This window comes from Rhipicephalus microplus, chromosome 6, assembly GCF_043290135.1.
Source record: "Rhipicephalus microplus isolate Deutch F79 chromosome 6, USDA_Rmic, whole genome shotgun sequence".
NCBI lineage: Eukaryota > Metazoa > Arthropoda > Arachnida > Ixodida > Ixodidae > Rhipicephalus > Rhipicephalus microplus.
Window position 1 is genome coordinate 129,949,603 of NC_134705.1, and position 27,701 is coordinate 129,977,303.

The 27,701-nt window shown below is 45.5% G+C and overlaps 1 protein-coding gene across 2 annotated transcripts; it reads left to right on the top strand.

Annotated features, from left to right (window-relative positions):
• LOC119168468 (sulfotransferase ssu-1) lies at positions 1-27,684 on the top strand. 2 transcript variants are annotated; one of them, XM_075866568.1, is made up of 3 exons: positions 1-103; positions 4,623-4,660; positions 25,420-27,684. In XM_075866568.1, the coding sequence occupies exons 2-3, from the start codon at positions 4,624-4,626 to the stop codon at positions 26,382-26,384; spliced, it is 1,002 nt and encodes a 333-aa protein (XP_075722683.1). In that variant the 5' UTR covers positions 1-103; position 4,623; the 3' UTR covers positions 26,385-27,684. The 2 variants fall into 2 exon arrangements, with proteins under 2 accessions (XP_075722683.1, XP_075722684.1); XM_075866569.1 differs by lacking the exons at positions 1-103; positions 4,623-4,660 and adding an exon at positions 16,630-16,837.
• Positions 27,685-27,701: the final 17 nt, after the last annotated feature.

The following is a 27,701-nucleotide window of genomic DNA, read 5'->3' on the forward strand; positions in this document are numbered from 1 at the left end:
AACATCACTGCAATCGTCGCACATCCTCCATTTGTGAAAAGGGCACGCTTTTCTGACACAGCGAAGTAACAACTGAGACGCTTATTCGCTTTCATTTGTACCTGTGAGTACGTTTCGTGCGTCATTTGTACGTGAGAAACACGGGGCACGCTTTGATGTGCTTGCTACTCTGCGCGTGACCTTCTAATTTGTTCCTATCGCGTTAATTGCTTCGCCTTTGCGGCAAAGATGTGACTTTTTTTGTTGCACGTACAGAATTTCGCACAGCATCATTGATGCACGGCCAGGTCCGTGACATGCCCATGGAGCCATTAGAGACAGCAATTTATAAGCGATGGTAGCGCCGTCTGGGTTTCATAGGGAAACGCACTTATAAAAAAAAATGTGTATCATTTGCAACAGTAACAAATATAACAACAACAATAAGAAAATAATATGTTTTATTTAAAACTGCGTGTTATAATTTTATTGATTTGAGCAAGTTATGTGGGTGAAGAAATCATAGGGCAGACAATTTTGCTTGCTCCAGTGATTATCATATGTTCGCCAGTCGCATCATACCGATCCACAAATATTCCAACATTTCTGCTTGCAATCGTCAACTCATTGGTGGCTTATGGTAGGTAGGCCATGCTCGTAGAGCATTTTAAATGGTTTGTAATCATTCTCATTACCTTTATTTTCTTGAAATGAGTATGCTCCATCGAGTAAGACGTTTTTAGATTGTCATAGTTGCGCGATCACCGAACGAGAACAGCGCACGTTGCAGATACACAAGAACCTTTATTGCGGCAGCATTTACATTGTTCCATCAGGTTCCGTTAATGCGCGCACAGTTTGCACACTCAGCAAATGGCACAGAGTCTTTGCAGAGTGTAGTTCGAATCGCTTGTGTATGCCTGTAATCGCACCATGTTGATTAGAGTAGCACGTCATGCAATATGCACGGGTGTCATGCGAACACTGCACTGGCTGTAATCAGAGTGGTGGCTCTCTCAGTATTAAATTTCATAACCGCTGTTGGACCTCTTTTGCAGTTTGTGCTAGTAAGGCTTTCGCGATCGAGAAACCAAAATCCGCGGCGGAGAATGGGTCATGCGACACCCATCTGCATGCGCAAACGGTCATAATATGCTTATATGGTCTGACAAGGGTTTATCAATAAAGATATTGTAACTGATTGCATGCGTCGACTACATATACATTGTACGATATAGTTATATTTGCATCATGCAGGCACACCTGGATTAGAGAAAGTGTTCCGAAAAGTTTTCACGTAACGAGACGAGACCTGCGTTGATTGATAGCGCATGTATAACATAACACCATTAAAGTGCGGGTCGTGGTCACATTGCAAAAAAAGTGGCCATGTCGTTATCGTATACTTGTTTTACACATAGTTTACGTTTGAATGTACATTGCACGGGCAATGAGCAACAAACATTGGCACACATGGGTAAGCAAATTCAAAACGCCTTTCAAAAGTGTAAATGTGGAGCAGAGCACATGTTGGCCCACTTTGTGCCAGCTCAATGTAAAGCAATGTATGCAATAAGCATAGCAAGCATTCGGACAGATAAGATACACTGCATAGTTTAGAGTTAGTGTGTGTGAGTTACAAAAAACATCAAAAATTTGGTATACAACAGAAAAGCGAAATGTCAGTAAAGCACGAAAATTATTATTAATGTGAAGATAATGCAGTGTTGATCATGTCGTCTAAAGCGTAGACCGAGATCACAGCTTCTGCATGCAGAAATTTCATTTTTGTCTGGCACAGATGTACGCAACCACTGAAGAGACAGTTTCGCAGGTATTTCAATATGAACGTCCACGTATAAAAAACTGGTAATTAAACGAAAAGTAAGGCGCCACAGCGGCACAGTAGTTACAGTGGTGATTTGCTGACCAGAAAGATGCATGTTTTCCCACTGCAATAGTTTCATTTCGATGGAGGTTAAATAAATGCTGGCAGTGCATGTACATGTGATGTCAGTGCACATTAAAGAACAGCATATGGTCAAAATTACCTGAAGCCCCTCAGTACAGAGTCACATATTGAAGTATTAGTAATTTTTGATCATATATCAGTTATTTAATTTCTAAGTTTGCGGGGGTTTTTTGCAGCAGTACTTTTCCTGGATTTGGTCTCTGTGTTTTTGTTAGCAAGTGTGGTGTACCAATAGAACCTCTTGCTACAAAACGTATAGAAATTTGGTGTTGCAGGCAGGGGAACAACAAAGATTGGACTTCTTTGGCATGCCCTGGATTGGCTGCTTCCATACGTTTGTGAAATCTACAGTGTAGGGAATTTCACGCGTGAACTGGTTGTGCTATTGCTTGATGTAATTTATGCGCTCTTTAGTCGCCGCTGATATGGCATTGAACAGGTGCTCTGCAACACCATTTTTCTTGAGCAATACAAAAAACTGCTTTTTTCCAGAGAGAACTCTACCATCTTTGTCCAATAACGTGCTGCTGCATGTGCAGTCAGTGGCCCTCATGCCGAGAAAGTCCTTTAAAAGAGTTCCAGGGACATAACGTATGACATTTTCACATATCATATCACTTTTTTCTTGTAAAGGTGCTGCGCATAACCGCAAAGTCGTGCAGGGTGCTCTGACAAACAGCAGGTGTGCTGCTTAGTGACACAAATCCCGAAGCATCCTCGATGTTGGTGAGGAATGCATTTGTTGTCACTTCACAGTTTCCCTGTACAGATAGCCGGAAAAACTTTCCTATTCAAATATGTTTTAGGGTTGCTGCGAATTTGTAGACATAAGGCGCTTCATAGCAACCATGCTTTTACGAATAGTGGCAAAAAAGTTCTCCAATGGAACTTGTTGTTTTTGACGTGTTAAGAAGTATGAGAAGCCAAGTTCTGTTTCTAGATTTTGCCGAAACAAAAGCAAGGCTTTGGTTGTGATTTTCCATCCTTTGATGGTGTGTGGCTGCTTGCGTCAAAGACCACCAATGTGCCAGCCAGCAATACAACTTATTCACTGCTCAAGGAAGATGTGGTGTTGAGAGCCATGTGACATGGCAAACCTCAATTTGTCGTCCTGTTTTCTCACTGCTGAGCTGTTGAGGCGGTTCAAAAGCTTGTCCATTCTCTCTATGAATTCCTATGTAACTTTTGCATCTATGGTAAGCTCTCCAATGGCTATGAGAGTGAGTAATGCAACAGAAACAGATTCGATGAAAATCTGAGTGGCAAACTTCACTTTCATGTCAGAGAAAGACATCCTGTAGATGTGTTGATCCCTGAGTTTGTTTTTTGTTTTTTTTTTTTTTTTTGCCAATCTACTCTTCAAATGTTTCTCAGGTTTCCTAGATGCCGGATCTGTGGGACGCGTTTTTTTTTTTGTACAGGGTTTCAATGTGTTCCCAGACCACAACCTGTGACCCAATTATAAGTTTTAGTCTTTTCAGATTCTTCCGTGTGGATTTGATCAGGTGTGGAGGGTCAAACATAAAATGCACTCTTCTGTTGTTAACTTCAAAAAAGGGCTCTTTTAAACAATGAACAAGCTGTTTTGACAAATTCACATTGTTTGAGCCCTGATCACATATTGCTGCTTTTACCAAGAGACCTTTCGTTTCAAGCTGTTGAATTAAGTCTAGCAAAAGCCATCGTATCACAAGTGCTGGAATTGAATTGTGAGAGACCACAAAAGCGACTGGTTGCATCAAACTTCTCGATATGCCAGACACAGCCGCAGCAAGGGCTTTGTTTGCCACACGAGAAGTCCTGCTATGTCCGTCATCTCAAGAGTCAATTATAATATTCTTTGACTGGTCATGCGTTAAATTTTGTGTCAAAACTATTTCATCAAACAGCAGACAACATGCTTTGTCTTCAATTGGCCGATACTTAGTTATAGATTGAATTATGACCTTGTCACCAGGTATGATGCCAGGAGTCATGGGGATGTCTGCCAGCCAGTGCCCTAATGTTCTCACGTGCGGCAAGTGGAGTACCTTCCTCAAGAAGCGATAGGCTTTTGGTGAATAGAAGAATAAGTTTAGTCCAAATTGTTTCATCTCCTTTGACTATTGCTTTTCAGATTTCGAAAGCCCACAGAGCTGAATTGGAGCTTTCACCAATTCAAAAAGGTCTCTTGGTACATGTGGCTTGATCATGTTCAGTGCCTTAAGTCATGTTATATATTTAACTTGGTGTTTCCGTCTAATTCTCGCAAATGCCTTCCGTTAATTTTTTTATTCACATGGTCACCCATACGTTCTTTGGTTTTAGGGGTGTACACAGAAGCATGTTTTCTACGGGCTGGTGTTGGTGTGCTTTGAAAACTTGTGGACATCGCTGCAGTCAGTGGAGTTCCTGAAAGCCCAGAGAGGCCACTGGAACCAGCAGAACTTAGAAAACAACGATAATCATGTTATTGCTGCAATTTAATGCTTCTTGCAGTATGAAAATTAAATAAATCACATACCTTATTACCTCTAGGTTGACAATCGTATTCAGTATGTTTTTAACAAGACTTCTTTATGTGCAAGACAGGAAGTTCTAAGAAAGGTGAAAACCAGAAGGGGCTGAAAAAATTTATGAACACAATGTGTCGCTGTAGCCAATGTTTTCACAATTGTACATTTTTTTTCAGGATGCTTGTTGAATCATCGGCTCCAGTGACACCCCGTGGTAATTTTTATCTCTATTTTTTATGAAAAGTATCTTTTAGGTATTTATGAAAAAAAATTGCGCTTCTCTACCCTTGCTACTCCTAAATGGGCTGCTTTGCACCTTTTGAAATCAAGGAACTGTCCCTGAAACTCTTTAGGAGTTGGATCAGTGACACTTTGCTCTAACTGTTGCAGCACACTCTGTGGGACTGTTTGGGACTACTGCACCCCCTATATTTATTATGGAACTATAGGTGCTTCGACATATATTGTGCGGGAGGCATAATGCCTCATGAGAATGTTATATTCAAATGCCAAGCTAATCTGTCAAAAGGTGTAAAACATTGTTCTTCATACCATTATACCTTACATGTTTTGCCTGCCTAACTACATTGGGTAATTACAGCTGTTAAATGTCTAATAGTTTTGTGAAACAACATGTAATTCAGTTAATATACGTACACTCATCTGAAACACTGTATGTCTTTGATTGGGTGGTGTGCCGAATTGTGTGGCCGTTGTTGGTATTGGTGGTGACAAAGCTGTAGCAACAGTTGTGCAGGGTGGGGTGGCCTCTGGGTGGCATCTGACATGAAGTTTTCAAAGCAGGTTTATATGCTGTTCTTTTGAATAGTTGCTACTCTAGCGAAACAAATATGGTACACAGCTATTGAATATACGCGTAACTCTTTTCTTTCCTGTTCAGCCACTTTACACTTTGTGCAAAGTAGTAGGCTTGAGCACAATAGCTCAGTTTGACCCATTTGCCTTCTCATAATCTCTCGCACTCTCTTTCTCTCTGCTTGTGTTCACTAGTACATGTCAACATGTCATCGTACACTGTTTTTGCGCTACCATGGTAATGAAGTCACAAGAAAAACATTGGAGTAAACTAATGCAACTGAGATGCCTTGCAAAAAGGAGGAGCTTGTAGCTGTATAGTAGAGCCAATGAAACCCTCCCAGATGAGCGCAAGTCATTTTCTTTTGCACAGCTGGAGGGCTGCTGGTAACTCACAAGGGAAAAGTCATTTTTACAGTACATATTCCCAGTAAAGGTGAAACTGTGGCATAAGTATGGGAAGAAGCAAACTACATTCACAAATGCACGGATGATTGGCAAGGGGCTTGCTTTAATGATAATATGGTGAAAAACCATGTGGAGTTGGACTTGTAGAGAATCTGTCTCCCGCGTAGTGGTACAGTAGTACGACTTATAGGTCGGCAAAAACGATGGAACTCACTCACGCTCACACATGAACGATATTATGCACTTAGGACTCACTCGGACTCACGCTCACCGAAAATTACCTAAGCTAGACTCGCTTGGACTCACGCTGATAATTTTTTCAACCGGACTCACTCAGACTCAGACTCACAAAATATTTCTCACAAGGACTCGCTCAGACTCGCAGCTTGATCGAAGTCTGAGTGAGTTGTCTCATAAGTGAGCTTGCCGACCTATGAGTATGATGCAGCGTTTTCTAGTAAAGCTGGCGTGATGGAGGATTAACATAGCTATCTTGAATCGCACAAACCATGTTCCATTTAGGTGCCACGCGCATGTACTTATCTTGTACTTATGCTTCCGGTGCGGCACTATACAAGGGAAGCTTGTTCGTGGTATTAGCATTACTGACATTCATTACTTCTGTTTTCGATTCTGGCAGCTAAGGTTTTACGTGCGTATCATTTCTGCTTGCTTTGTCAGCACACCTGTGAATCCTTGGCGTGGCTGACATTTTTTTTTCATCTCGAAATGCTCACCACAATATTTTTCTCACGATGAATAACGTGTCTACCATATCCTCTGCACATGTTGAAATAACCCTTGTGTGAAATTAGCGGTGCTTTTGAGCATGGCAAGTAGCCGCAGCTTCTTGCCATGCACGTTAAAAATGCAGCTTTTTTACCTCCTAAACTGCTGTCTTCTGCTTCTGCCACCATTGATGCTCGGCAGTAGACTGCAATGACAAAATACTATCAATGTTTCGGAAATTGATTGAAAGACTATCAGCGAGTACATTTACATTGCATGCATTATAAGTGCTTGGCGTGCTCAAACAGAAGGTATTTTGGGAGCATATCTGTAAAAAAATTGTAACGAGAGCAGGGGACACGGAGCTCGGGTAGAGAAAGAAGAAGACGCACTGTGATCGCAGGCTTGCATTCAGTTAGCCCTTTCGCTAAATAAATCTTTTGTTCGCCGAGTGAACTCCTGCTTGTTTAACACCCCGTTTCAAGTGGTGGAGGTGCTGGGTACATCTGGTCCTCACCCTAAAACTTCGCAGCCATACACTCCAACCACCTTCTACTATGACTGATCCGGGAGCGTCTCAGGCCGCCACTCCAGGTCTCGCACCCATACCTGTCTTCTGCGCTGGCGCTCTCCGGCAGACCGACACCCCCCCCCCTATTTGGTGGCACAGAGGACCAATATGTGGACAACTGGATTGCCGAGTATGAACTGGTGAGCGCGTGCAATGAGTGGAACGCAGCCGATAAGCTCACGAATGCGAGTTTTTACCTGACCGACGTAGCGAAATTATGGTACAGGAATCATCAAAGTGATTTCAGTACCTGGTCGGAATTGGCAAAAACCCTCTCGGAAGTCTTTCGCCGTCCTGCTGTCCACTGCTTTCGTGCTCAACAGCGTTTGCGTGGCAGGGTAGAGAGATCAGATGAGACTTTCACGAGCTACATCGAAGATGTGCTCTTCCTCTGCCAGCTCGTCAACTCGACTCTGGATGAGGCAGGCAAGATAAGAAACATCATGAAAGGAATCGACGACGGTGCATTCCAAACGCTTGCTGTGAAGAGTCCCCAGACGGTCGCCGAGGTGATTCAGCTCTGCCAAAGCTATGATGAGCTGCGTAGGCAACGTGCTTCCACACGTTGCGCTGCTCAAGACACCGCGGACCACTCATCCCTCGACTATCCCCATGACACTGCCAACCACTCAGTGTTAATGCCACTCATAAAGCAATTCATACACGAGGAGGTCGCCCGGCAGCTATCTATAATCACCATAACTACCAAGCCGATGGCTTCCTTGTCGCTTTCGCTTCGCCAGGTCATTGAATCACAAGTTGACGAAGCATTGCCGCCAGCTCAGGCCCAACCATCTGTTACCACACCACTAACATGTGCAGCCGCTGTTGCTGGGCCACGTGCTCCATCGTCTCCGGCTATCTATGAAGCAACTCGCCACGTTTATTCGTCGACGCCACCTGCCCGCCCGTTGACTGTCCCGTCTCCGGATGTATACGAAGCAACTCGGAACGTTTATATGACGCCACCACCTGCACGACCGTTTCCGGTACCTTATTCAGCGACAAGTGCCCCTACCGTCAGCCAGTGGCGCACTCCGGATAATCGGCCAATATGGTTTTCATGTTGCATCCCAGGCCACATAGCTCGTCACTGCCGTTGTCGCAGCTTCCCTTCTCATGACAATGCAGGGGCCTCACACTACATGCCCACTCAGCCACGATATCCCGTTCCTACCGATCTACCTCTAGACGTACGTCCCGGTCGCCGCCCGTCTGGCTCAAGCCGTTCGCCTTCTCCTCGTCGCAGATCTATTTCTTCAATGTTCGTCGCAACAGCCCACCGCGAGGAGAAAACTGACGGGCGCAGTTCTGGAGACAAGAACTGTGTTGACAGCGAAAATTTCAAGACCTAACTGCTGTCCCACGAACGAAATCATACTTTATATTGATGGTATTAGGGTACACGGACTTGTTGACACTGGAGCTGCCGTATCTGTAATCAGCGAGAAACTGTGCCGAAACTTGAAGAAAGTGACCACTAAACTTACCGACCTATCTTTGCAGACAGCTACGTCCCACCATGTTCAGCCTTCAGCTTTGTGCACTGCACGAGTCGTCATTCAAGGTGGAATATACGTCGTCGCATTTGTAGCTTTATTCCGTTCTTCGCATGATGTTATCCTTGGATGGGACTTTCTCTCATCCAAATTCTGCTTTGATCGACTGTGCTCCTTCTGAACTAGCGTTATCTGTGCCGTGCTATGACACCGACGATGACGCTTCGTGTAGAGTGTTTGCTGCTTCTGACGTTGACATTGCGCCTTTCTCAGCTGTTGTTGTCCCGGTGTCGTGTGCCTCTCCTCTGAAATCGCCTGTGTTGTTTATTCCATCGGTCACATCTGCGTGCCGTCGAAATTGCATGCTTCCGTTTGCCGTCATCGTTTTTCGCAACGGCCACGCTGCCATTTATGTGTGCGATCCCTCGGACAGCCCGTCATCCCTACTACGGGGAGAATGCCTGGGAAGCTATGAACCTTACGAGTGCATTCTTCGAGCTACTATACCCGATTCTACGATTTTGCTCCCAATTTGTGCTGTCACTCCTACCAACGCGCCTAATGATGTTCTGGACGTCTTCTCGGATGCCATCGACTCTGAGCTCGCATCAACTCAGCGCCAAGAGATTATAAATCTTCTACTCCGTTTTCGCTCTTCATTCGATCGTGACCAGTCAGGCTTAAACCGAACCTCTGCGATCGTTCACCGTATTGATACCGGTCAACAAGGCCCGATAAAACAGCGTCCATACCGTGTGTCATCTGCTGAACGCCGTGCCATCGACGAACAAGTAGACGACATGTGGAAACTTGGCTTCATCGAGCCCTCCAACAGTCCCTGGGCTTCCCCGGTTGTTCTCGTAAAGAAAAAAGACGGACCCATCCGGTTTTGCGTTGACTACTGCCGATTGAACAAAATAACGCACAAAGATGTGTACCCCCTGCCTCGCATCGGCCATGCTTTGGACTGCCTACAAGGAGCAGAGTTCTTTGCTTCGTTAGATTTACGCTCCGGCTACTGGGAGGTGCCCATGGCAGAGGGTGACCACCCGAAGACAGCCTTTGTGACACCGGATGGACTATATGAATTCACCGTGATGCCCTTTGGCCTCCGCAATGCACCTGCCACTTTCGAATGGATGATGAATGCCATCCTGTGAGGTCTGAAATAGAAAACGTGCGTCTGTTATTTTGACGATATTGTGGTATTTTCAAGCGACTTTGCGTCCCACCTCAGCCACCTCGAGCAAGTTCTTACGTGCCTTTCCACGGCGGGACTTCAACTTAACTTGAAGAAATGCCACTTCGGCGCTCGCAAGCTTGTAATCCTCGGCCATGTGGTTTCTAAGGACGGCATTCTTTCGGACCCTACAAAACTTATTGCAGTCGCGGCGTTCCCCAAACCAACCACCATCAAAGAGCTCCGAAGCTTCATCGGCCTATGTTCGTACTTCCGGCGCTACGTCCGCAATTTCGCCTGCATTATCGCCCCTTGACCAATCTTCTCGCCGGAAGGTCTGATTTGTCAGCGTGGTCGCAGGCGTGTGATGATGCATTTCAGGAACTCCAACGGCTCCTCACTACGCCTCCCATACTTCGACATTTCGATCCATCTGCTCCAACGGAACTTCATACGCATGCTAGTGGTGTTGGGCTAGGGGCCATACTGGCCCAATGCAAGGATGGCTTTGACGAGTACGTCGTCGCCTATGCCAGCCACACCCTCAGTAAAGCCGAGAAGAATTACAGTGCCACTGAAAAGGAGTGCCTCGTCATTATTTCAGCAATCGGAAAATTTCGGTCTTATTTATATGGACGTCCGTTTGATATTGTGACAGACCACTTTGCTGGTTATCTTCGCTAAAATATCCGAATCATCAGCTCGCTCTTTGGGCATTGCGATTACAGGAATTCGATATCCGTGTTATCTACCGTTCTGGCCGACGCCGATGCCCTGTCACGCTTGCCGTTGGCTTCAGAGCCTCTCTGCTCACCTATCTCCACCAGTGCTGCCTTGGCCATCAGAATTTCGTACATGCCTTCTGAGCAACGCAAATACGCTTGGATTTCTTCCCTTTAGGACTTTCTCTTGAACCGGACGCCCGCTCCAGTTTCCTGGACGCTTCGCCGTCAAGCACAAAATTTGCTATTCGGGATAATGTGCCTTACCGCCGTAACTACTGCTCGATCGGCCGTAAGTGGTTATTGGTCATACCCCGACATCTCCGCTTTGACATCTGCGCCACGTTCCACAATGATCCGCAATGTGGCCATGCCGGTGTGTTAAAAACATACGCTCGCTTACAGCTGCGGTACTACTGGCGTGGTATGTACCGTTTTGTTCGCCATTACGTAAGGTCCTGCCTTACGTGCCAGCAACGCAAGATGCCCGCTCAACATACTACTGGTCCCTTGCAGCTGTTGCCATGTCCAGCACGACCTTTCCATCGTGTCGGAATGGACCTTTACGATCCGCTTCCGTATACTTCGAGTAGCAACTACTGGGTCATTGTAGCTATCGACCACCTAACGTGGTACGCTGAAGCAGCTGCTTTACCTTCTGCTACCGCAAAAGACATTGCATGTTTTATACTGAAAAACCTTGTTTTAAGGCATGGAACACCTCGGGAGTTCTTAAGTGACCGTGGCCGAGTTTTTTTCCCCGATGCCGTCAAAGCGTTGCTGAGCGAGTGTCGCATCATACACCGCACTAATGGGATGACAGACTAATGAGATGACAGAGCGTTTTAATCGTACACTTGGAGATATGCTGGCCATGTACTCTTCACCCGACCAGTCAAATTGGGATAGCATAATGTCTTTTGTGACATATGCATACAACACTGCAACGCAAAGCACCACTGAATTTTCGCCTTTCTTCCTTCTTTATGGACGCGAGCTATCATCAACAATGGATACTATTCTTCTTTACCGACCGGACCCTTCAGAGTTAGCAACCATTTCACGAGCAGCACCACACGCTGAAAAATGTCGGAAGCTTGCCCATGCGTTCACGTCACATGACCAGACGCACCAAAAACATCGCCACGACGCGTCAACCACGCCTATGAACTTTGCTCCTAACTCACTGGTGTGGCTATGGATTCCTTCTACTCCTCCAGGACTCTCCCACAAGCTTTCGTCTAGGTACCATGGTCCCTATCGAGTTGTACGCCAAACATCCCCTGTCAACTACCTTGTCGAGCCGCTGGACGCATCTCCGGACAAGCGCCATCGGGGACGAGAAATCGCGCACGTCTCTGGGCTCAAGCCATACCATAGCCCTTCTGTGTACACCTGTCCTTAGGTCGCCAGGATGGCTCCCTCGTCGCCCGGGGGTGATTGTAACGAGGGCAGTGGGCAAGGAGCTCGAGTATAGAAAAGGAAGAAGACTTGCTTTGATCGCAGGCTTGCATTCAGTTAGCCCTTGCACTAAATAAATATTTTGTTCGCCGAGTGAACTCCTGCTTGTTCAACACCCCGTTTCAAAATATTTTGTACCTCAGAGTGAATATGGGCATCACACAGACCAATTTTAGCCTTAAAAAACAATGCTGAAGCAAATAATTTATCCTTACATTGCAGATATTGCTTTTAATTATATGTACTTCATAAGCAATGCCTCATTAACGGAATCAATATCGCTTTTTTGTGTGGCTTACCATGCCTTGATCTCTTGGAAAAAATCTGTAATGTAAAACGTAATAGGTTAGGTGGAATTACAAGCTATGACGAATTGCAGACATTTATCTGGATGATAGTCAAGAACAACAGTAATGCTTGATCAATGCCAACTTATATTCACCTGGGTGTACCAAGGGCCTCATCCTAGGCTCTTGCACTTTCACAGAGGGGCGGCTCCACTGGTGAGCCTTTTGCAAGCAGCACTGGTGAAGCAGTCCTTTGCGAAGTGCTTCGAGCACAGCATGTAGGTCACATGAACTTTGCTTCTTGGGTTTTCCTGCAGGTCCAGGTGCTTGGCGTAATGAAGCCACGCTTCAAATCTGAAATGCAGGGGATGGTACTCAACTCAAGTTTAACCTATCATATATGTGTATGTATATGTATAAAATGTGTGTGTGTGCGTGTCCCCCTAAAAATGTGTGTGTGTGTGTGTGTGTGTGTGTGTGTGTGTGTGTGTGTGTGTGTGTGTGTGTGTGTGTGTGTGTGTGTGTGTGTGTGTGTGTGTGTGTGTGTGTGTGTGTGTGCGTGCAAATCACCATGAAAATGTTCACTTTTGCTTGCGTACGTATACATGCACCCATAAAAATACATGCACGAACATAAATAAAGTATGGTTGAACCCTCTCTCTCTCCCCGAAAAATATTTCTGGCTACGCTCCTGGTGTTTGTGAGAGAGAGACATTGTTATGACACATCAAGTGGAGAAAAAACATGGAAAAGTTTCAGTTCTCTCCCGAGGGAGATGTACACGAAGGATTTGATTTCGGAGGAAACATTGTGGCCGGGCCAGGGGGGGGGGGGGGTAGAGATACTGATTTATAAATAGGAAAAACGCAAAGTGACTACCGTAACTCAGCTCACGAGGAAAGTATAAGGAGGGATTAAGAGTGATAGAGAGAGAGGCAAATTTTTATATGAAAAAAAAATTGACTGGAAGACGGTCAGAGGAGTTCGAGGACGGCGGGCCGTTCGGCGAGAGCTACGCAAGCCCCGGGAGGTAGCGGGCGACACAACCACTCGGAGCGCACGTGCGAATGGACTCCCCCCGGCAATCGTGTTTTGTCTCTTTCTGTTAATTCGCCATACCACAACCTCACCATTTCTAAAATGGACAATTTCTAGTTCGTACATCTTTCTTCCTCAGACTGCTGCGAACTTGCTGCAGCGTTCAGTAAGGAGATTTGGAGAGAATCGTGACTTCGTTATAGACATACCAAGAGATTAGCTGAAGCTAATAATGTAACTACGCCCAGGTTACCTACGCTTCTCACGCCTGGCGTTAAGTTCACCTATTCTATCACCAGGCTCACTGTAAAGAGCGCAGTAGTGAATATAATGACTGACCAAAGTATTGCACAGTATATCCTTTTCGCGAGCAATCAAATGATTGTTGTAATTTTATTTCTCGTAAACTGTGCGGACAAAGATCGAAGAAAACTTACATATAGATGTCTTTAATAACGATAAAACTTATCTATACCGATTCACGTTACGGATTAGGTAGGTAGATAGGTTTATTCCACAGAAAGGCAGAGAAGCCGGCCTGAGCGATAGCTTCCTCTGGCCTGCTACTCTACTCAGGGGGAGGGGAAACGGGAGACGATAGAATAATCGATGACGATGGTGAGATAGAGAGGTGAGTATGTAGAATTCTTTCTAGCTGAGACAAATTTTATAGCCGCGCATATAGTCCAGTTGCTTCCAAAAAGGTTATGACCGCTCTTGTGACCGCAGTTGCACTGTTGGTGTCTGGCCAAGGGCCCAACATGGTCTCATCAGTTATTGACCTACTGCGGTATAGTTCAGTAGAAAAAAACAGTGTTTGTCGTTCACGTGCGTATGCTGGGCAGACACAAAATATGTGCTCAAGTGTTTCTGCCACATCACAGTGTTCACAATTAGGACCGGTGTCACTGCGACCGATGATATGTGCGTAACGTCTTGTGTACGCCACACCAAGACGAATGCGGTGGATCATACTTGTCAGTTGCCGTTTCGATTTAGGGGGCATGCGGAAATTCATTTCCGGGTCCCATTTGTGAAGTCGCTGGTGCCGCCGTTCCGGTTTGGTCCAGTGCTGAAGTGTGTAGCTGCGCATCACGCAGCGAAGCAGGGCGTTCGTGTCAGCTCGTGAAAACGCAATGCGTACTTCAGGGGCACTGCTTAAGGCATTTTTAGCTTAATCGTCTGCCTCTTCGTTTCCCATCACGCCACAATGAGCGGGAATCCACTGGAAAGTTATAAGATGACCATTTGTTGAAGCAACCTGAATAGGTTCTGCAATTTCTATATTAAGATGTATTAGGGACCTTGCTTCATGATGCAATTATTGGTTTGCAAAACGGGTTTCGCATCACAGAAAATTGTCCAGGCTCGAGGTCGCTCTCCAGAAATAAATCTCATTGCCTCCCGGATAACGACAAGCTCTGCGGCAGTTGATGCGCTTTTATGGTCCACTTTGAATCGTCGAGCGATATCTATGTCTGGGATGACAAAGGCTGCGACGGAGGTGTTTAGCGTGGTGGATCCGTCGGTGTACACGTGCAGAGAATCACTATACGTTGTATAAATGTGATATAGCGTCAGTTGTCTGAGGCCAACAGAAGAAATGGGCAATTTTTTCGTAATTCCATGTATCGTAAAAGAAACAGGTGGTTTAGGCAGGACCCGTGGAGGCACTGCAGGGGCATTTGGCGGAGAAAACCTTGATGGTAGGATATTCTCGTGCCGCAATATTACTCTTGAGAAACTGCACTCTGGGTGGGTGTCGTGTAGTACTGATAGTGGGTGCTGTCTGCGTCGACTCAGCAATCGAAGGTGATCTCTAAGTGGACGTTACAGCTTCGTTGCTCAATGGCACGCGTTGTTGCTCTCCCTTAACTAGTCAGCGACATTCGCACGAAATAACGGGAATCAACGTACCTGTTGTCTGACGGAAGCCTGAAGAAGTGATTCGCACCTTTTTTTCTAGAGCTGCTGCACCACTTTTTGCAGCAATATGCATGATAATTTATTGCCATGATGAACTGATGCAGCTTGCTGCGACTGCATCCGCTGGTGCTCCAGCATACGAGTCATCTGCGCCCGCGCTTAGCAACTTCCGTTCCGCGAACAATTATTGAAACATTTCAACTGGTTTGTATTATGTTTGCATAAAAATAACAAGAATATTCTTTATTTTTATGTCTCAAGATCATTTGTTTTACAAAAAGAGTTTACCTACGCCTAGGGTGCGCTGTCGTCGTTTCGATTGCGGCGACGCCTCACGGCGTGGCCGCGAAGCTCGCAACATGCAATCAGCTTGGCACGGCGAAAAAACTGAAATAAAATTATTTTACCACGCTGAATGTTTAGGGCACGGGCACTGAGTACTCCTCATTGCTTGGGAAAGTATTTTGGTCTTATCTTTCAGTGCAGAAAATGGTTTCATCCGGTTAAAGCGGCATGGGCCGAACATCTGCATGGTCTATGTCTTCTTATGGCAACAAATGGTTCGGCTTCTGTGGGCTTCAGCTTGAATAGCACAGCTTGCCACATATATTTCGTGGATATTGCGCATAGTTTTTCTCATAAAATCATCTGCAGCCAAGAGCACATGAAATATTCGAGGTGGCTCAGGAGTTTGAGATGCTTCGTTGCTGCCCTGACAATTGAGGGTTCAATCCGAGCCGCCGAACCACACTTCGAAGGAGTTTGACTATTCCATAGGCTAAATCTGAGTCGTCTTGGAGCGTCCAGCCCTACTAAAAATTAAAGCATTAAAGACAAACCAACTCGATGCCGGTCTCACCGTTCTTTGGCTCGTGTTTATCGTGTTTCTTCATTTTGCGCGCACATCGCCTAATAAGCCTACGGCTTCAACGTGTTCAACGGCCGAGAGAAAGAGTCGTTGACGCTGTGAAGAATGCGCTGTTGCAATGGTGTTGTCTTACATATATATGCCAGTTAAAGTAAATCTGTGTTACAAACTAGTTCCAACGTTGGCAGTTATCGTTCTCATGCATTGCGAGGTTTTCAGGAGTTTTTCGAACGCGAGTTACATATGCGTAGTAATCTATGTATGTACGAACCAAGTGCGCATGAAGTCGTGTTTCCGTGCGTCAAAATGCACTACCAGCTCAATGAAAGACAACATTGTTTTCAGACGCACAATCTGAGTGTTCTGGATATGTGTGCAATTCTCAGTCTTCTGAAACCGTGGACACAGAAGCAGAGCCATTCCTGGGAAACCATTGTTTAGGCGTTGCAATCTACGGAATGAAATGCCAAGGTTCTCTTCGACCCATTTCGCAGATATGCCCTCTCCAGTGCTATCGCCAGTAGTTGGCCTTTTGGGTGCGTACGTCAAGAGGCACTTCTCTTCAATGTGGTTTCGGACAAACCAAAGAGATAGTCCTCGCGAATATGTTTACGCAGATTCCACTTACGATAAGGTGGCCATATAGCACGCTCGTTTCAGTGCATCGGCCCTCCTGATAGGCGCCTTGCACTGACTTATTCACGAAAGACAATATCACTTCTACCAGGCTATCGTTCTTATAAATTTTCCAACTACCCGTGTTGTCAGCGGGCCTAATTTTAAGGTACGACGCACTGCGGACATTGCCCGTCCACCCAAATACTACAACCACTTGAAACGGCAAGGCCCATTGTCAGAATATACACTGATTTTCGTTGACATAAGGTAAGTGTTCTAAACGCTCGAATGTCCCTTGTTCTTTATCACGTGATGAACTAGTTTTGCTCAGATGAGAAACTTCTTACGGAAGGAGGAAAATGGAATATACTTGTTTCACTAAAAAAAAACCATACCCCTGAATGCATAATTTCCTACCATGTGTGTGCGATAACTGAAGCAAATTGTTCATACTAAAATGATTAACTGATGCCATTGTATCTTTTACAGCGAAAGCTGTTATGAGATCACAACTCGGGTCACGCGCAGTTGTTCGCCGCCACCGCTGCCGCAGCCACCAGTGCACGCCTGTAACCATATTAAGAAATTAGAAGACATAAATTAGCACAAAAGACACAGTGGGGCTTAAAGCCTGGGTCTGCAGGGTGCCAGACCACTATTTTGCCGCTGAGCTACGCCGGTGCTTTTGACTTGTTGGCAAACCTAGCAAGCCTACCCTTACACAGTGGGGCTCGAACCTGGGTTCACTGGGTGCCAGCCCAGTATTCTACCAGAGAGCTACGCTGGTGCTTGTGACTTGTCGGCAAACTTGACTTAGGCAGTCTTGATCTAGGGAATGCAATCGCGTTAGTACGACTTATGAAGCGTTTTAAAACAGCGAAAAAACAACCAGTCGTCGCACAATGCGAATAGCGTAACGAGTAGGCCGTCCTATGCTCCAACGCATCACAAAAGCTTGTTCTTGTTCCCCTATTAACTGTGGCGCATACTCACTTCAGCCTTAATTCCTCATTGTCGTCAGCCATTTCATGAACAATTGGCACGACATTCTTCGCAAGTGTTTAGCGGATACCACGCTTCTCGGAAGAATGGCGAAAAATAGCAAGGTGACTGCCGGCCTACTACCCAAAAGTTTATCAATAACGCCCTAGTGGGCATCAAGTAAGTGTGCTTGCAGTAGTTACCCAATGAGTGTTTTGAAGAGGCTTTAAAAGGCGGCTCTTCTAGCTTTCGCTGTGACTGTGCTGCGCCTTTGTTCAGAGGTGAGTGCACTAGAAGAAACGGGTGCTCTCGTAACAATGCTAAAGCCGCTGGTATACTATGTGTGCATATCTTCATGGTGTGTTATGCCTTTTTTAACACTTGTTGTTTCAATTGCAAAAAAAAAAGTGTGAGTCACATATTTTCATTTCTACCTACTTTTCGTGGCTGGAATCTTTCTACAACAGCAATATTTCGCAATAATACGCGTTGCTGCAAGCCATAAATTAACAATCGAAATGACCAAAAAACTATTTGACATTTCTCTTACACGTAGGACATAGTCAATGAACGCGACGTGCTGAGGTTCTTTGTCACCCTATCGCGCTGAGGTGCGGAGGTTGTTCATCTTTCCGTCTATTAGGGTTTTCGCCTAAGCCTATATTGGCTATACATGTAAACCACAGCACACCTTGATACGCGACGTGCTACTCTGCCTCGTATGTTAACACATTCCTCCTTTTTCTTTAAAGGTGTCGCTGTTTAGCCGAGTAACGCTTTCCGTGGTAGCTGATTGGCTGTGTTATTGGAGGAATACTCTCTAGTACGCATGTTCGACTTCCAGCTGTGGAAGACGTATATTGAGGAGATTAATGCAAGATCTATGGTACTTTTGTATTTAGATGTTCTTGAAAAAAACTGTTATTGAATCTGTGGTTTTACATCTCAAACCTACGATATGAGTATGAGAGAAGCCGTACTGAAGGGCTCCGAAAATTTTGACCATCTGGTGCTCTTTAACGTGCATTGGCATCAAACAGTACACGGTTGCCTGTACCGTTTCACCTCTGCCGAAATGCGACTGCCACGACTGTAGTCGAACCCGAAACCTTCGGGTGAGCAGCCGAGCACCTCCGTCACTGATCCACCGTGGCGGACCCAGTGGTCGCATTTACTTCGCGCTCATTATTCCACTGTGGTTTCGGACAGAAATTGATATTGTTCCAAGGCATGCGTAACAATATTACTGAAAAACCCTTCACGAAGTAATATTTTTTCACATGGGCCACTCAATCTCAATATTGAGGGGCTGACAGTCCAAGGGAGCCTTACTGAACAGAATTTCTAATAAGTAATACTTACAAAAAGTAGGTTACGTACATTTTTACATGCCTAAGGGGCTTTTTGTGCAATTATTCACTGATTTTACGCAAAGAATCATTATATTTACACTTATGACATTTATATGGAATATACTGATTTTTGAGTGATTAATTCATCGCAGCATCTTACCGTCGTACAGAATGGCGCCTCCGACACAATCGATTCGTGGAAAGCTCCAGCGCACAAAAAAGGCACATATTTACACACGGCATTTACTTTCTGTGAGATAATACTATGATGTATTAGCATAAACTTTATATCTCTACGTGTTCTTGCTCGTATAACTATACATGATATCATGCACACGAGAAGTGTGCGCATATTTTTAGGAAACCAACCAACTTTTTATGACATACTGGTTTCGGAATGCGAATAGCACTTTTTAAGCTACAATGGTGCGCTTCAGCTAAGCAGACAGATGCTGCTGCGCTGTAAACTATCGCGATATCGGTTGTTTTCGTGGAAATTCCGCTGAACCTGAACTTGTGAAATGCGTTACAATGGGGAGTTACCATGAACCATGGTCCGCATGTACCATGGTCGTATCATCGAACTCTCGATCATACGAAAGCGTTCGAGTGCGTTTTATGTTTCGGCATGCGCTGCGACTTCTCGTGTTAGCATGTCATGGCGGTGTTCGAAAACAGGGCAGCTAGAAGAACTTCAAAAATAATAAAACAATTCAGCAGCATGAAATGAAGAGAGAGAGAAAATTAAAGATGCGAGGAAAGGCAGGGAGGTTAACCAGACGCACATCCGGTTTGCTACCCTGCACTGGGGAAGGGATAAAGGGGAGAAAAAAGGTTGCAGAAAGATGAGAAGGTACACACAATCGCGAGCACACTCGGGGAGCACACACAGTCTACAAGCGGTCGCTCAGGTTTGTTGACTTGAGGTAAAGTAGCAGTGCTTTAGTTGCTTTCTGCGCAACTGAGACAGATGCCTGAGGTCCTAGTATCTTCTGCACACAAAATGGTCCGGGGTCAAGTCGATTCAAAACCATCCGGAGCTGGCATCGTTGTGTGTCGTAGCAAGCGCAGCTGCACAGCACGTGTTCGATGGTCTCTTCAGCTCCGCAGTAGTCGCATGTAGGAGTGTCTGCCATACCAATGCGAAAGAAGTACACCTTTGTAAATGCAACACCCAACCAAAGGCGGCATAACAGTGTCGCATCGGAGTGGGAAAGTTGTGATGGTAGCTTTAGCTTGAGCGAAGGATCCAGTTCATAAAATTGACACCTTTGGAAGCTGGTAGACGACCAGAACGTGCGTGTGAGATCTCGAGGCAGCAGGTAAAACTGTCTTGCTGCATCATTCCTTGATAGAGGAATCGGGACTACACGGGTTTCTTCATGGGCTGAGCGGGCTGCATCATCGGCTAATTGATTTCCGGTAATACCGATATGTCCAGGCAGCCATTGATATATAATATCATGCCCTCGTGCTAAAGCTTCATGATGGCAATGTCTTATTTCTTGTACCAGTTGGTCATGACTCCTCCTACGCATGGCAGACTGCAAACTCTGAAGCGCTGCCTTCGAATCACAGAATATGACCCATTTTCCTGGACGTTCTTGAACGAGATATTGTAAAGCAGCCCTTATAGCAGCAATCTCTGATGCCGTAGATGTAGTCATATGCAACAACTTAAACTTGATTGTCATTTCTGCAGCCGGAATTACAGCGGCACCTGATGAGCTGCTCGATGAGACGGACCCATCAGTGTATATCTGCGTTCGGTCTAAGTACAACTCATGTAGTAATAGCAGTGTTGCTTGCTTCAATGCTACTCTGGAGTGACTGCTTTTCTTTTTGATTCCCAGAATTTCTAGACGTGCTTGCGGCTGGTCGAGGCACCACAAAGAACAAGCCGTTCTCGCAGCTGGCGTATATCCTGATGGAATGCTGTTTCGGTGCTTGGCTATGACGTCTGAAAACGTAGCACGTGGTCTTCCTGAAGGTAGAAGGGCCAAGTGGTGCTCGGGGACACGGCTAGCATATCGAATGTGCGCTCTGAGGCAATACACAACTATATATGTCCTGACCGGATGGTCTTTGGCAAGCATGATTGTGGCATAAGTAGAAGCGCATCGGGGCAGTCCTAGGCAGATACGCAGTGCCTCACCCTGCAAACTTTCCAATGAATGAGTATTCGATTTGCAAGTGTTAGTCAGTACCGGCAAGCTGTAGCGCAATAGACCCAGAACTAGGGCCCTGTACAGCTGTAGCATGGAGGCCACAGAAGTTCCCCATGCTTTACCGCACAAGAATTTCATGATATGCACAATAGATAGCAGTCTCTTCTTCAAGTACGCACAATGTGGGCTTCACGAAAGACTTCTGTCGATTATTATGCCCAGAAAACGATGCGTCCGTGCATATTTGAGACTCTTCCCATTGATGTAAACAGGGTATGGCGTCATCGGTTTGCGTGTAAACGCCATCAGCACGCACTTCACAGTTGATATATTTAGGCATTGTTTCTGAAGGTAGGCTGTTGTGAGGGTTGTTGCCTGCTGTATTCGTGCACGCACCTGAGGGCGAGTAACTGCAGCACTCCAGAGGCAAATATCATCGGCGTATATGGATAGGCACACCGACTTAGGCAGAACCTTCACCAGACCAATGAGGGCCACATTGAACAATGTGGGGCTTAAAACACCTCCCTGAGGTACTCCGCAGTAGGTGTAATGTTGGGCAGTTGTACCCTCCTATGTTTGTACAAAGAAACCCCTGCCAGTTATATAATCTTTTATCCATTGAAACATTCGTCCACCAATGCCCATTGCTGCGAGAGAAGTGAGGATGGCATCGTGAGCTACATTATCATATGCACCCTTCACGTCAAGAAAGAGTGCCACTGATATGCGCTTGCGACTTTTTTCTTGTTGAACAAATGTCAATAAGTCAAGGACACAGTCAATGGAGGAGCGGCCCCGACGAAAGCCTGCCATGCAATAAGGGTATTTGGTGTATCGTTCCAAGTACCACTCGAGACGAAATAGAACCATTCTTTCCATCACTTTTCTGAAGCAGCTTGCGAGGGCAATAGGGCGATACGCTGTCAAGTTCAATGGTGATTTTCCCGATTTCAAAAGTGGTATTAATCGACTTATTTTCCATTCTCGGGGAACACTGCCGCTGAGCCAGGAGTTGTTGAAGCATGTTAAAAGTTCTTTTCTGGCTTTTTGTCCAAGGTGTCCCAACGCACTATAAGTAATACCATCAGGACCTGGCGATGACATGCGCGTAGAAGCGACTAACGCACCTTCCAGTTCTTCCATGGTGAACGGAATGTCCATTTCTGGTAATCGCGTCTCAGGAACGATCATGGCGTCGATGCTTTCGTTCATAATATTCCCGGCAACTCTCGTGCAAAATTCTTCAGCCCCCTCTAGTTCTGTTTTTCCATGATGGAGTGCCAAAGCTTTAAAGGGGTGCCGTTGTTGTGGAGAGGTGCGAAGACCACGAACTGTTCTCCAGATATATGACAACGGTTTATGAGGGTCTAGAGATTCACAGAATGCTTTCCAGCGTTCGCTCTCCTGTTTGTAAATGCGTCTTTGAATCTTTTTCTGGAGCCGCCTTGCTACCCTCAGATCGTAAATTGATCTTGTGCGTCTGTATCGTCGTTCAGCACGCCTTCGTATAGCTCGTAATTTTTCCAGTTTGATGTCAAACTGTGTTACTTTAGACGAAAATGGTAGTTCACATTTGGACGCTTGCATAGCTTCCGCTATGGTATTTTCCAGGCTGCAGGCGAGGTCTTCTTGGCAAGCGTTCTCAACACGCGATGCAAACATTGACCAGTCAGTGCCAATTGCAACACCGGAAGAGAAATTTTTTATGATACCATCGATCGTCACGTAGGTGGGTATGTGATCACTCCCATGAGCCTCAATATCGCTAAACCACTTAACTTTGTGAGAGAAGCACCGTGACACCAATGTCAGGTCAAGGCAACTGCCATACGTGAGACCCCGCATATATGTGGGGGTACCATCGTTCATGATGGAAAGGTCGTAATCGGAAGCGAATGTAACAATGTTCCGGCCCCTGGCATTCATCCTAGTGCTCCCCCAAAGCATGTGATGGGCGTTGATGTCACCGGTGATGATGCAAGGCCCATCGGTTCTCATTAAGATGTCTTTTAATCTGTCGCAGACAAATCGCGATGACGGAGATATATATCCACTAATAAGCGTGAACGAAACTGCATTCTTCTTCACACGAAGACACACGTACTGATTCTCGTCATTTGAACTTATTGGGTGCGAAAGATAATTCAAGTCTGTGCGAATGTAAACAATTACTTTGCTTCGTTCTTCGCAAGCGGCTGAACAAAAAGCTTCATAACCGGACAATCTATAAGGCGTTGATACGTTTGGTTCACATATGACAAGTATAGGGAATTGATTGGCCCGAACCAATTGGCGAAAGTCCGAGATACGGGACTTCATGCCTCTGGCATTCCACTGAAAAATCGACGCACTTTTAACTTCAGTGCGGAAGATGAGATTTTGTTGAGCCATTGTGCTTATACGAAGTTAGCAAGAACTGGATTCAGTGCATCCAGTATTTGCAGTGCACTCTTAGCAGACGGAGATTGTATGCTGCTCAGTAGCGTGCGAATCGTGGCAATTAATGACTGCACGATTGCAGCCACTTGCCTGTCTTGGTTGGAAAGATCTCGAACCGGGACGATTGCAGTCACTTGCCTGTCTTGGTTCGAAAGATCTCGAACCGGGAGTGTGGACTCGCCGTCATGAAGCTCCTTCGATTCGCTTGATGCTGCTTCCCTTTGAAGTGCAGGCCACTCTGTCGCAGTTAGGGTATGCTCACTGGCTTTGTCCTTTACAGCCTTTCCCACGGCATGTGGTCTAGGAGGCAAAGGAGGTGGTACTGATGAGGGATCACGCAAACGTGTCGAGGAGGTAGCGGGCGTCCTCGAAGACCGACGTCGACGTGAACGACGTCTTCTGACTTTAGCTGCGGCTTCTCGATGAGATGAGTGATCGCGCACCATCTCCTTCAACATGGCAATTTCCTTCTGAATCCGCGGGCAGTCCTTCGATGTGGCTTCATGGGATCCATTGCAATTAGAGCATTTCTTGACAGTTGCGACGCACTTATCCGCTTCATGGTGCTCGGCGCAGCGGTGGCATACCACCGAATTCTCGCAGACGCTGCTCACATGTCCAAGTTTCATGCATTTATGGCACTGGAGAGGCTTTGGAATGAAAGGCCGCACAGCATGTCTGAAGTACCCCACCTTCACATGAGAGGGGAGTGATGTGCTCTTAAACGCAATCTTCACACATTGAGACTTGCCTAGCCGGGTGACATCAACAATTGGAGTATCAGTTGTTAACTTGACAAGAAGTTGTAAGTGCTTATTGGAAATAGCGACATCAATGTCGTAGATCACGCCGGTTAATACATCACATCCCAAGGGAACAGGAGAGCGCACCTGGTTGCCGTCCAAGTCAGTTACACTGCGCAGAACGCCCAACGCACTTGCGTGCAAAACGTCCACAGCCAGTATATTCTTTCTGGCGTTCACTCTTATGTCCGTGATCTCATTTGGCACGAGCGTTTCCAGAGACCTCGACACAGACTGTCTGTTAAGGCGTTTCATGCTGACGGTAGGAAGTGCAGGCAGGAACAGGATGGTATAAGTGTTCGATTTTGGCGCTTCACTTACAGTTTGAATAGTTGTGGATGAAGATGTCCTCATGTTCCTTCTCTTCGCCTTGCGGCTCAGCACAGGTTGGAAACCGTCATCTGAGAAGTCCTCACTGCTGAGATAGTAAGCATGAGTATCTTCACTGTCGCTGTCGCTCGCTTGTCCCATCCGCTTCCTGGAGGCGGCCGCCGCTGACGCCGCTGGTGCCGGCAGGCGTCCGGGGTAGTCTACATCCATCCCTTCCAAGGGAGCAGCGAAAACTGATCAACAGACTTAAATTAAAACTGAAATACGCCGGAGTTAGCAGAAGTAGCTCCTATTCAAAACACACTTCTTCGTTTTCTGTGAAACAAAGCATGAAATGAAAATTCTTAAAGATGCTGATAGGACAACGAATACACGATGCGTCTTTGAAATTGTGGTAATACAGCAGTAGTGGTGTTAAGTAGAGGATATGACCTTTATTTCTGCAGCCCGCTGCGCAGCATCAAAGTAAGAGGACATGGGAGATAAAAATGTAGTGCAACAAAATTAAAAAAATCTCCAGCGTCTTGTTCATTCATAGGGGAAGCTAATATTACATTTAAGAGAAGGAAATAATGCACGTATATGTTTTCTGAGACTCAGGCAAATGCCTTTCGCTTACTAAGTTATTACTCATACCAGTTAATCTACAATGTCGTTATTTCCCAAATCATTTGCCTGTGAAATATGTACAGTCGTTTAGCGTGGAAACAAAGATGTGTTAAAACGCGATGCTCAAGCCCGTTCTTAATTCTCACGTACGGCTTTTTTTTCAGCTGAAGTCAGCAGACAGCACATCATGGCAACGGACGTCTTCAGGAACATTGAAGGACTCCACATCGGCAAGCATTTCTCGGACGATGCGATACTTTCAACATTGGCGTACAAACCACGGCCGGGCGACCTTTTTCTGGTGAGCTATCCAAAGGCAGGATCCACGTGGACTCAGCACATCATGTACAACATCCTCATGAACGCCGAAAACCCTACAAACCCTTTCGACCTCCTCATGCGGTTCCCCTGCCTCGACTTGCAAGGAGCAGAAGCGGCCGTGTACGCGCCGCAACCTAGCGCTTTCAAGAGCCACCTGCCATTCAACAAGATACCGTACTCTCCAGAAGCAAAGTACGTGTACATTGCGAGAAACCCGTACGACACGTGCGTCTCCTTCTACTACCACACTAAGCACATCCCTGCGTACCGTTTTCAAGATGGGACATTTGACAAGTTCTTTGAACTCTTCATGCAGGGCCAGGTGGAGTTCGGTGATTACTTCCAAAATGTCATATCTTGGTACGAACACCAAAACGACTCAAACGTCCTCTTCTTGACCTTCGAAGAGCTTAAGCAGGACACTAAGAATTGCATTCTCAAGATCGCCGCTTTCATGGGACCGCAGTGGCAGAACAAGCTCAAAGAAAATCCCGACCTCATCAACCGGATTCTAGAGAAGACTAGCCTGGCCCATATGAAGATGCTGTTCCATCACGATCCACAGAGGACGCCCCTGAGCAAGTCCCCTATGCTAAGCACTGTTCGTCCGGAGATCATCAAGGGTGTTCTCAATTTCGTAGCTCTAATGGAGACTCCCATGACAGGCGAATTTGTTCGAAAGGGTAAAGTGGGAGACTGGAGAAACCACTTCACTCCTGAACAGATTCAGCGGATGAAAGACAGAATAGCCGAAATATCGGTGGTGTCTGATTTTATGACTCTTTGGAAAGATGCTGATATACCATAACTTTGTCCACAAATTTCCCACTGCTCATCGTTGAGTCAGTTTTGTTTATTGCTTCGACGCCTGTGTATGTAGACAAAATAACGCATTTGTTTCTAATTTCGCTCATTATTAAGCCAATTACCCGTGTATTAAGGCCAATTCGGGCAAATCTCAGTGACTCGCAAGAAGCTAAGCAACGAATGTCACTTTCTTGAGACAAAAAAGGAGCCTTCTATGACAGGGCTGATTTTTCAAAGTCAAATCATAAGTCAAACCTGACATAATCAAAGTCAAACCTGACATAATCAAATCATAAGTTTCAAAGTCAAACCTGACATAATCAAATTGTTTATCACTTTATCGTAATTAAAAATAGGCATGCAGTCACTTTATCTAAAATTATCTACTATGACAATTTTAGCCTAAAATGATTGATTTGATTTATGTGTCGGGAATAATAAATTTTAGCCTCTAATTGGGACAACTTTAGTATAATGGTAACACACATGTTACTTGTGTACAATATATCAAATTGGCACCGAAATGTCTGGTTTAATAAATCTGACTTTGTTTCAACGTAGAAGACATCAAAGTCACTGTTCCATACTACTTATTCACTATCTCCTTAAAGATATTATATTCATAAGCTTGAAGTTATCTGTATCTAGGGCACGCATTTTATACACCCAAGACTAGCACCGTACTCTCAAGTAACACCGCGAATGGCTTGCAACAAATATCTCAGGACTTTACCAAACAAAAAAACAATATTCAGCCTAATATTTAGTAAGAAAATTAAAATACAATAAACCACTGTAGCCTCACAAGAGAATGGGAAAGGGCATTTTGTACAAGAGCGGCTTCTAGGACAGCATGCCCTTAATCCGGCGAATCTGGTAGTTCTATTATTTTTTCCCTGCAGAACTTATTTATATGAAGTAGCTGAGGCAATATGGATCTCAACCTATCCACAATGAGACTGTTAGAACAGAACAGAAAAGAACAAAGTCTGGTATGGGCGAGGAAATACCCAAAAGTTATCAGTGCCTGTCAAATTGCATAAGCTTTGACGAAGCTATAAAGTGATTGAATATTGCGCATGGTGGTGCCTGGGTGATGCCTTCAATGAGCTTTGATTGTGCTTATTGATCTAGTGCATAGTTTTCTCGGCAACACAGCCACTGACCATAACATCTAAGAAGTGGTTAACGCCGATAACGCAAACAATGACACTTGTTACCATTCGGTTTCGATGCCGAGTGGATCCCGAAATGGATACCATCTTCTACAATGACCGAATAAATACGTCATATATTACCTAGGCCTGACTCAGTTTTT

What these genes read in the sequence shown, in the direction of transcription:
- LOC119168468 (XM_075866568.1), top strand. Translation starts at nt 4,624, where the DNA reads ATGCTTGTTGAATCATCGGCTCCAGTGACACCCCGTG. An exon ending in GGCTCCAGTGACACCCCGTG is followed by an intron (nt 4,661 to 25,419) that starts GTAATTTTTATC and finishes CTTTTTTTTCAG; the next exon opens with CTGAAGTCAGCAGACAGCAC.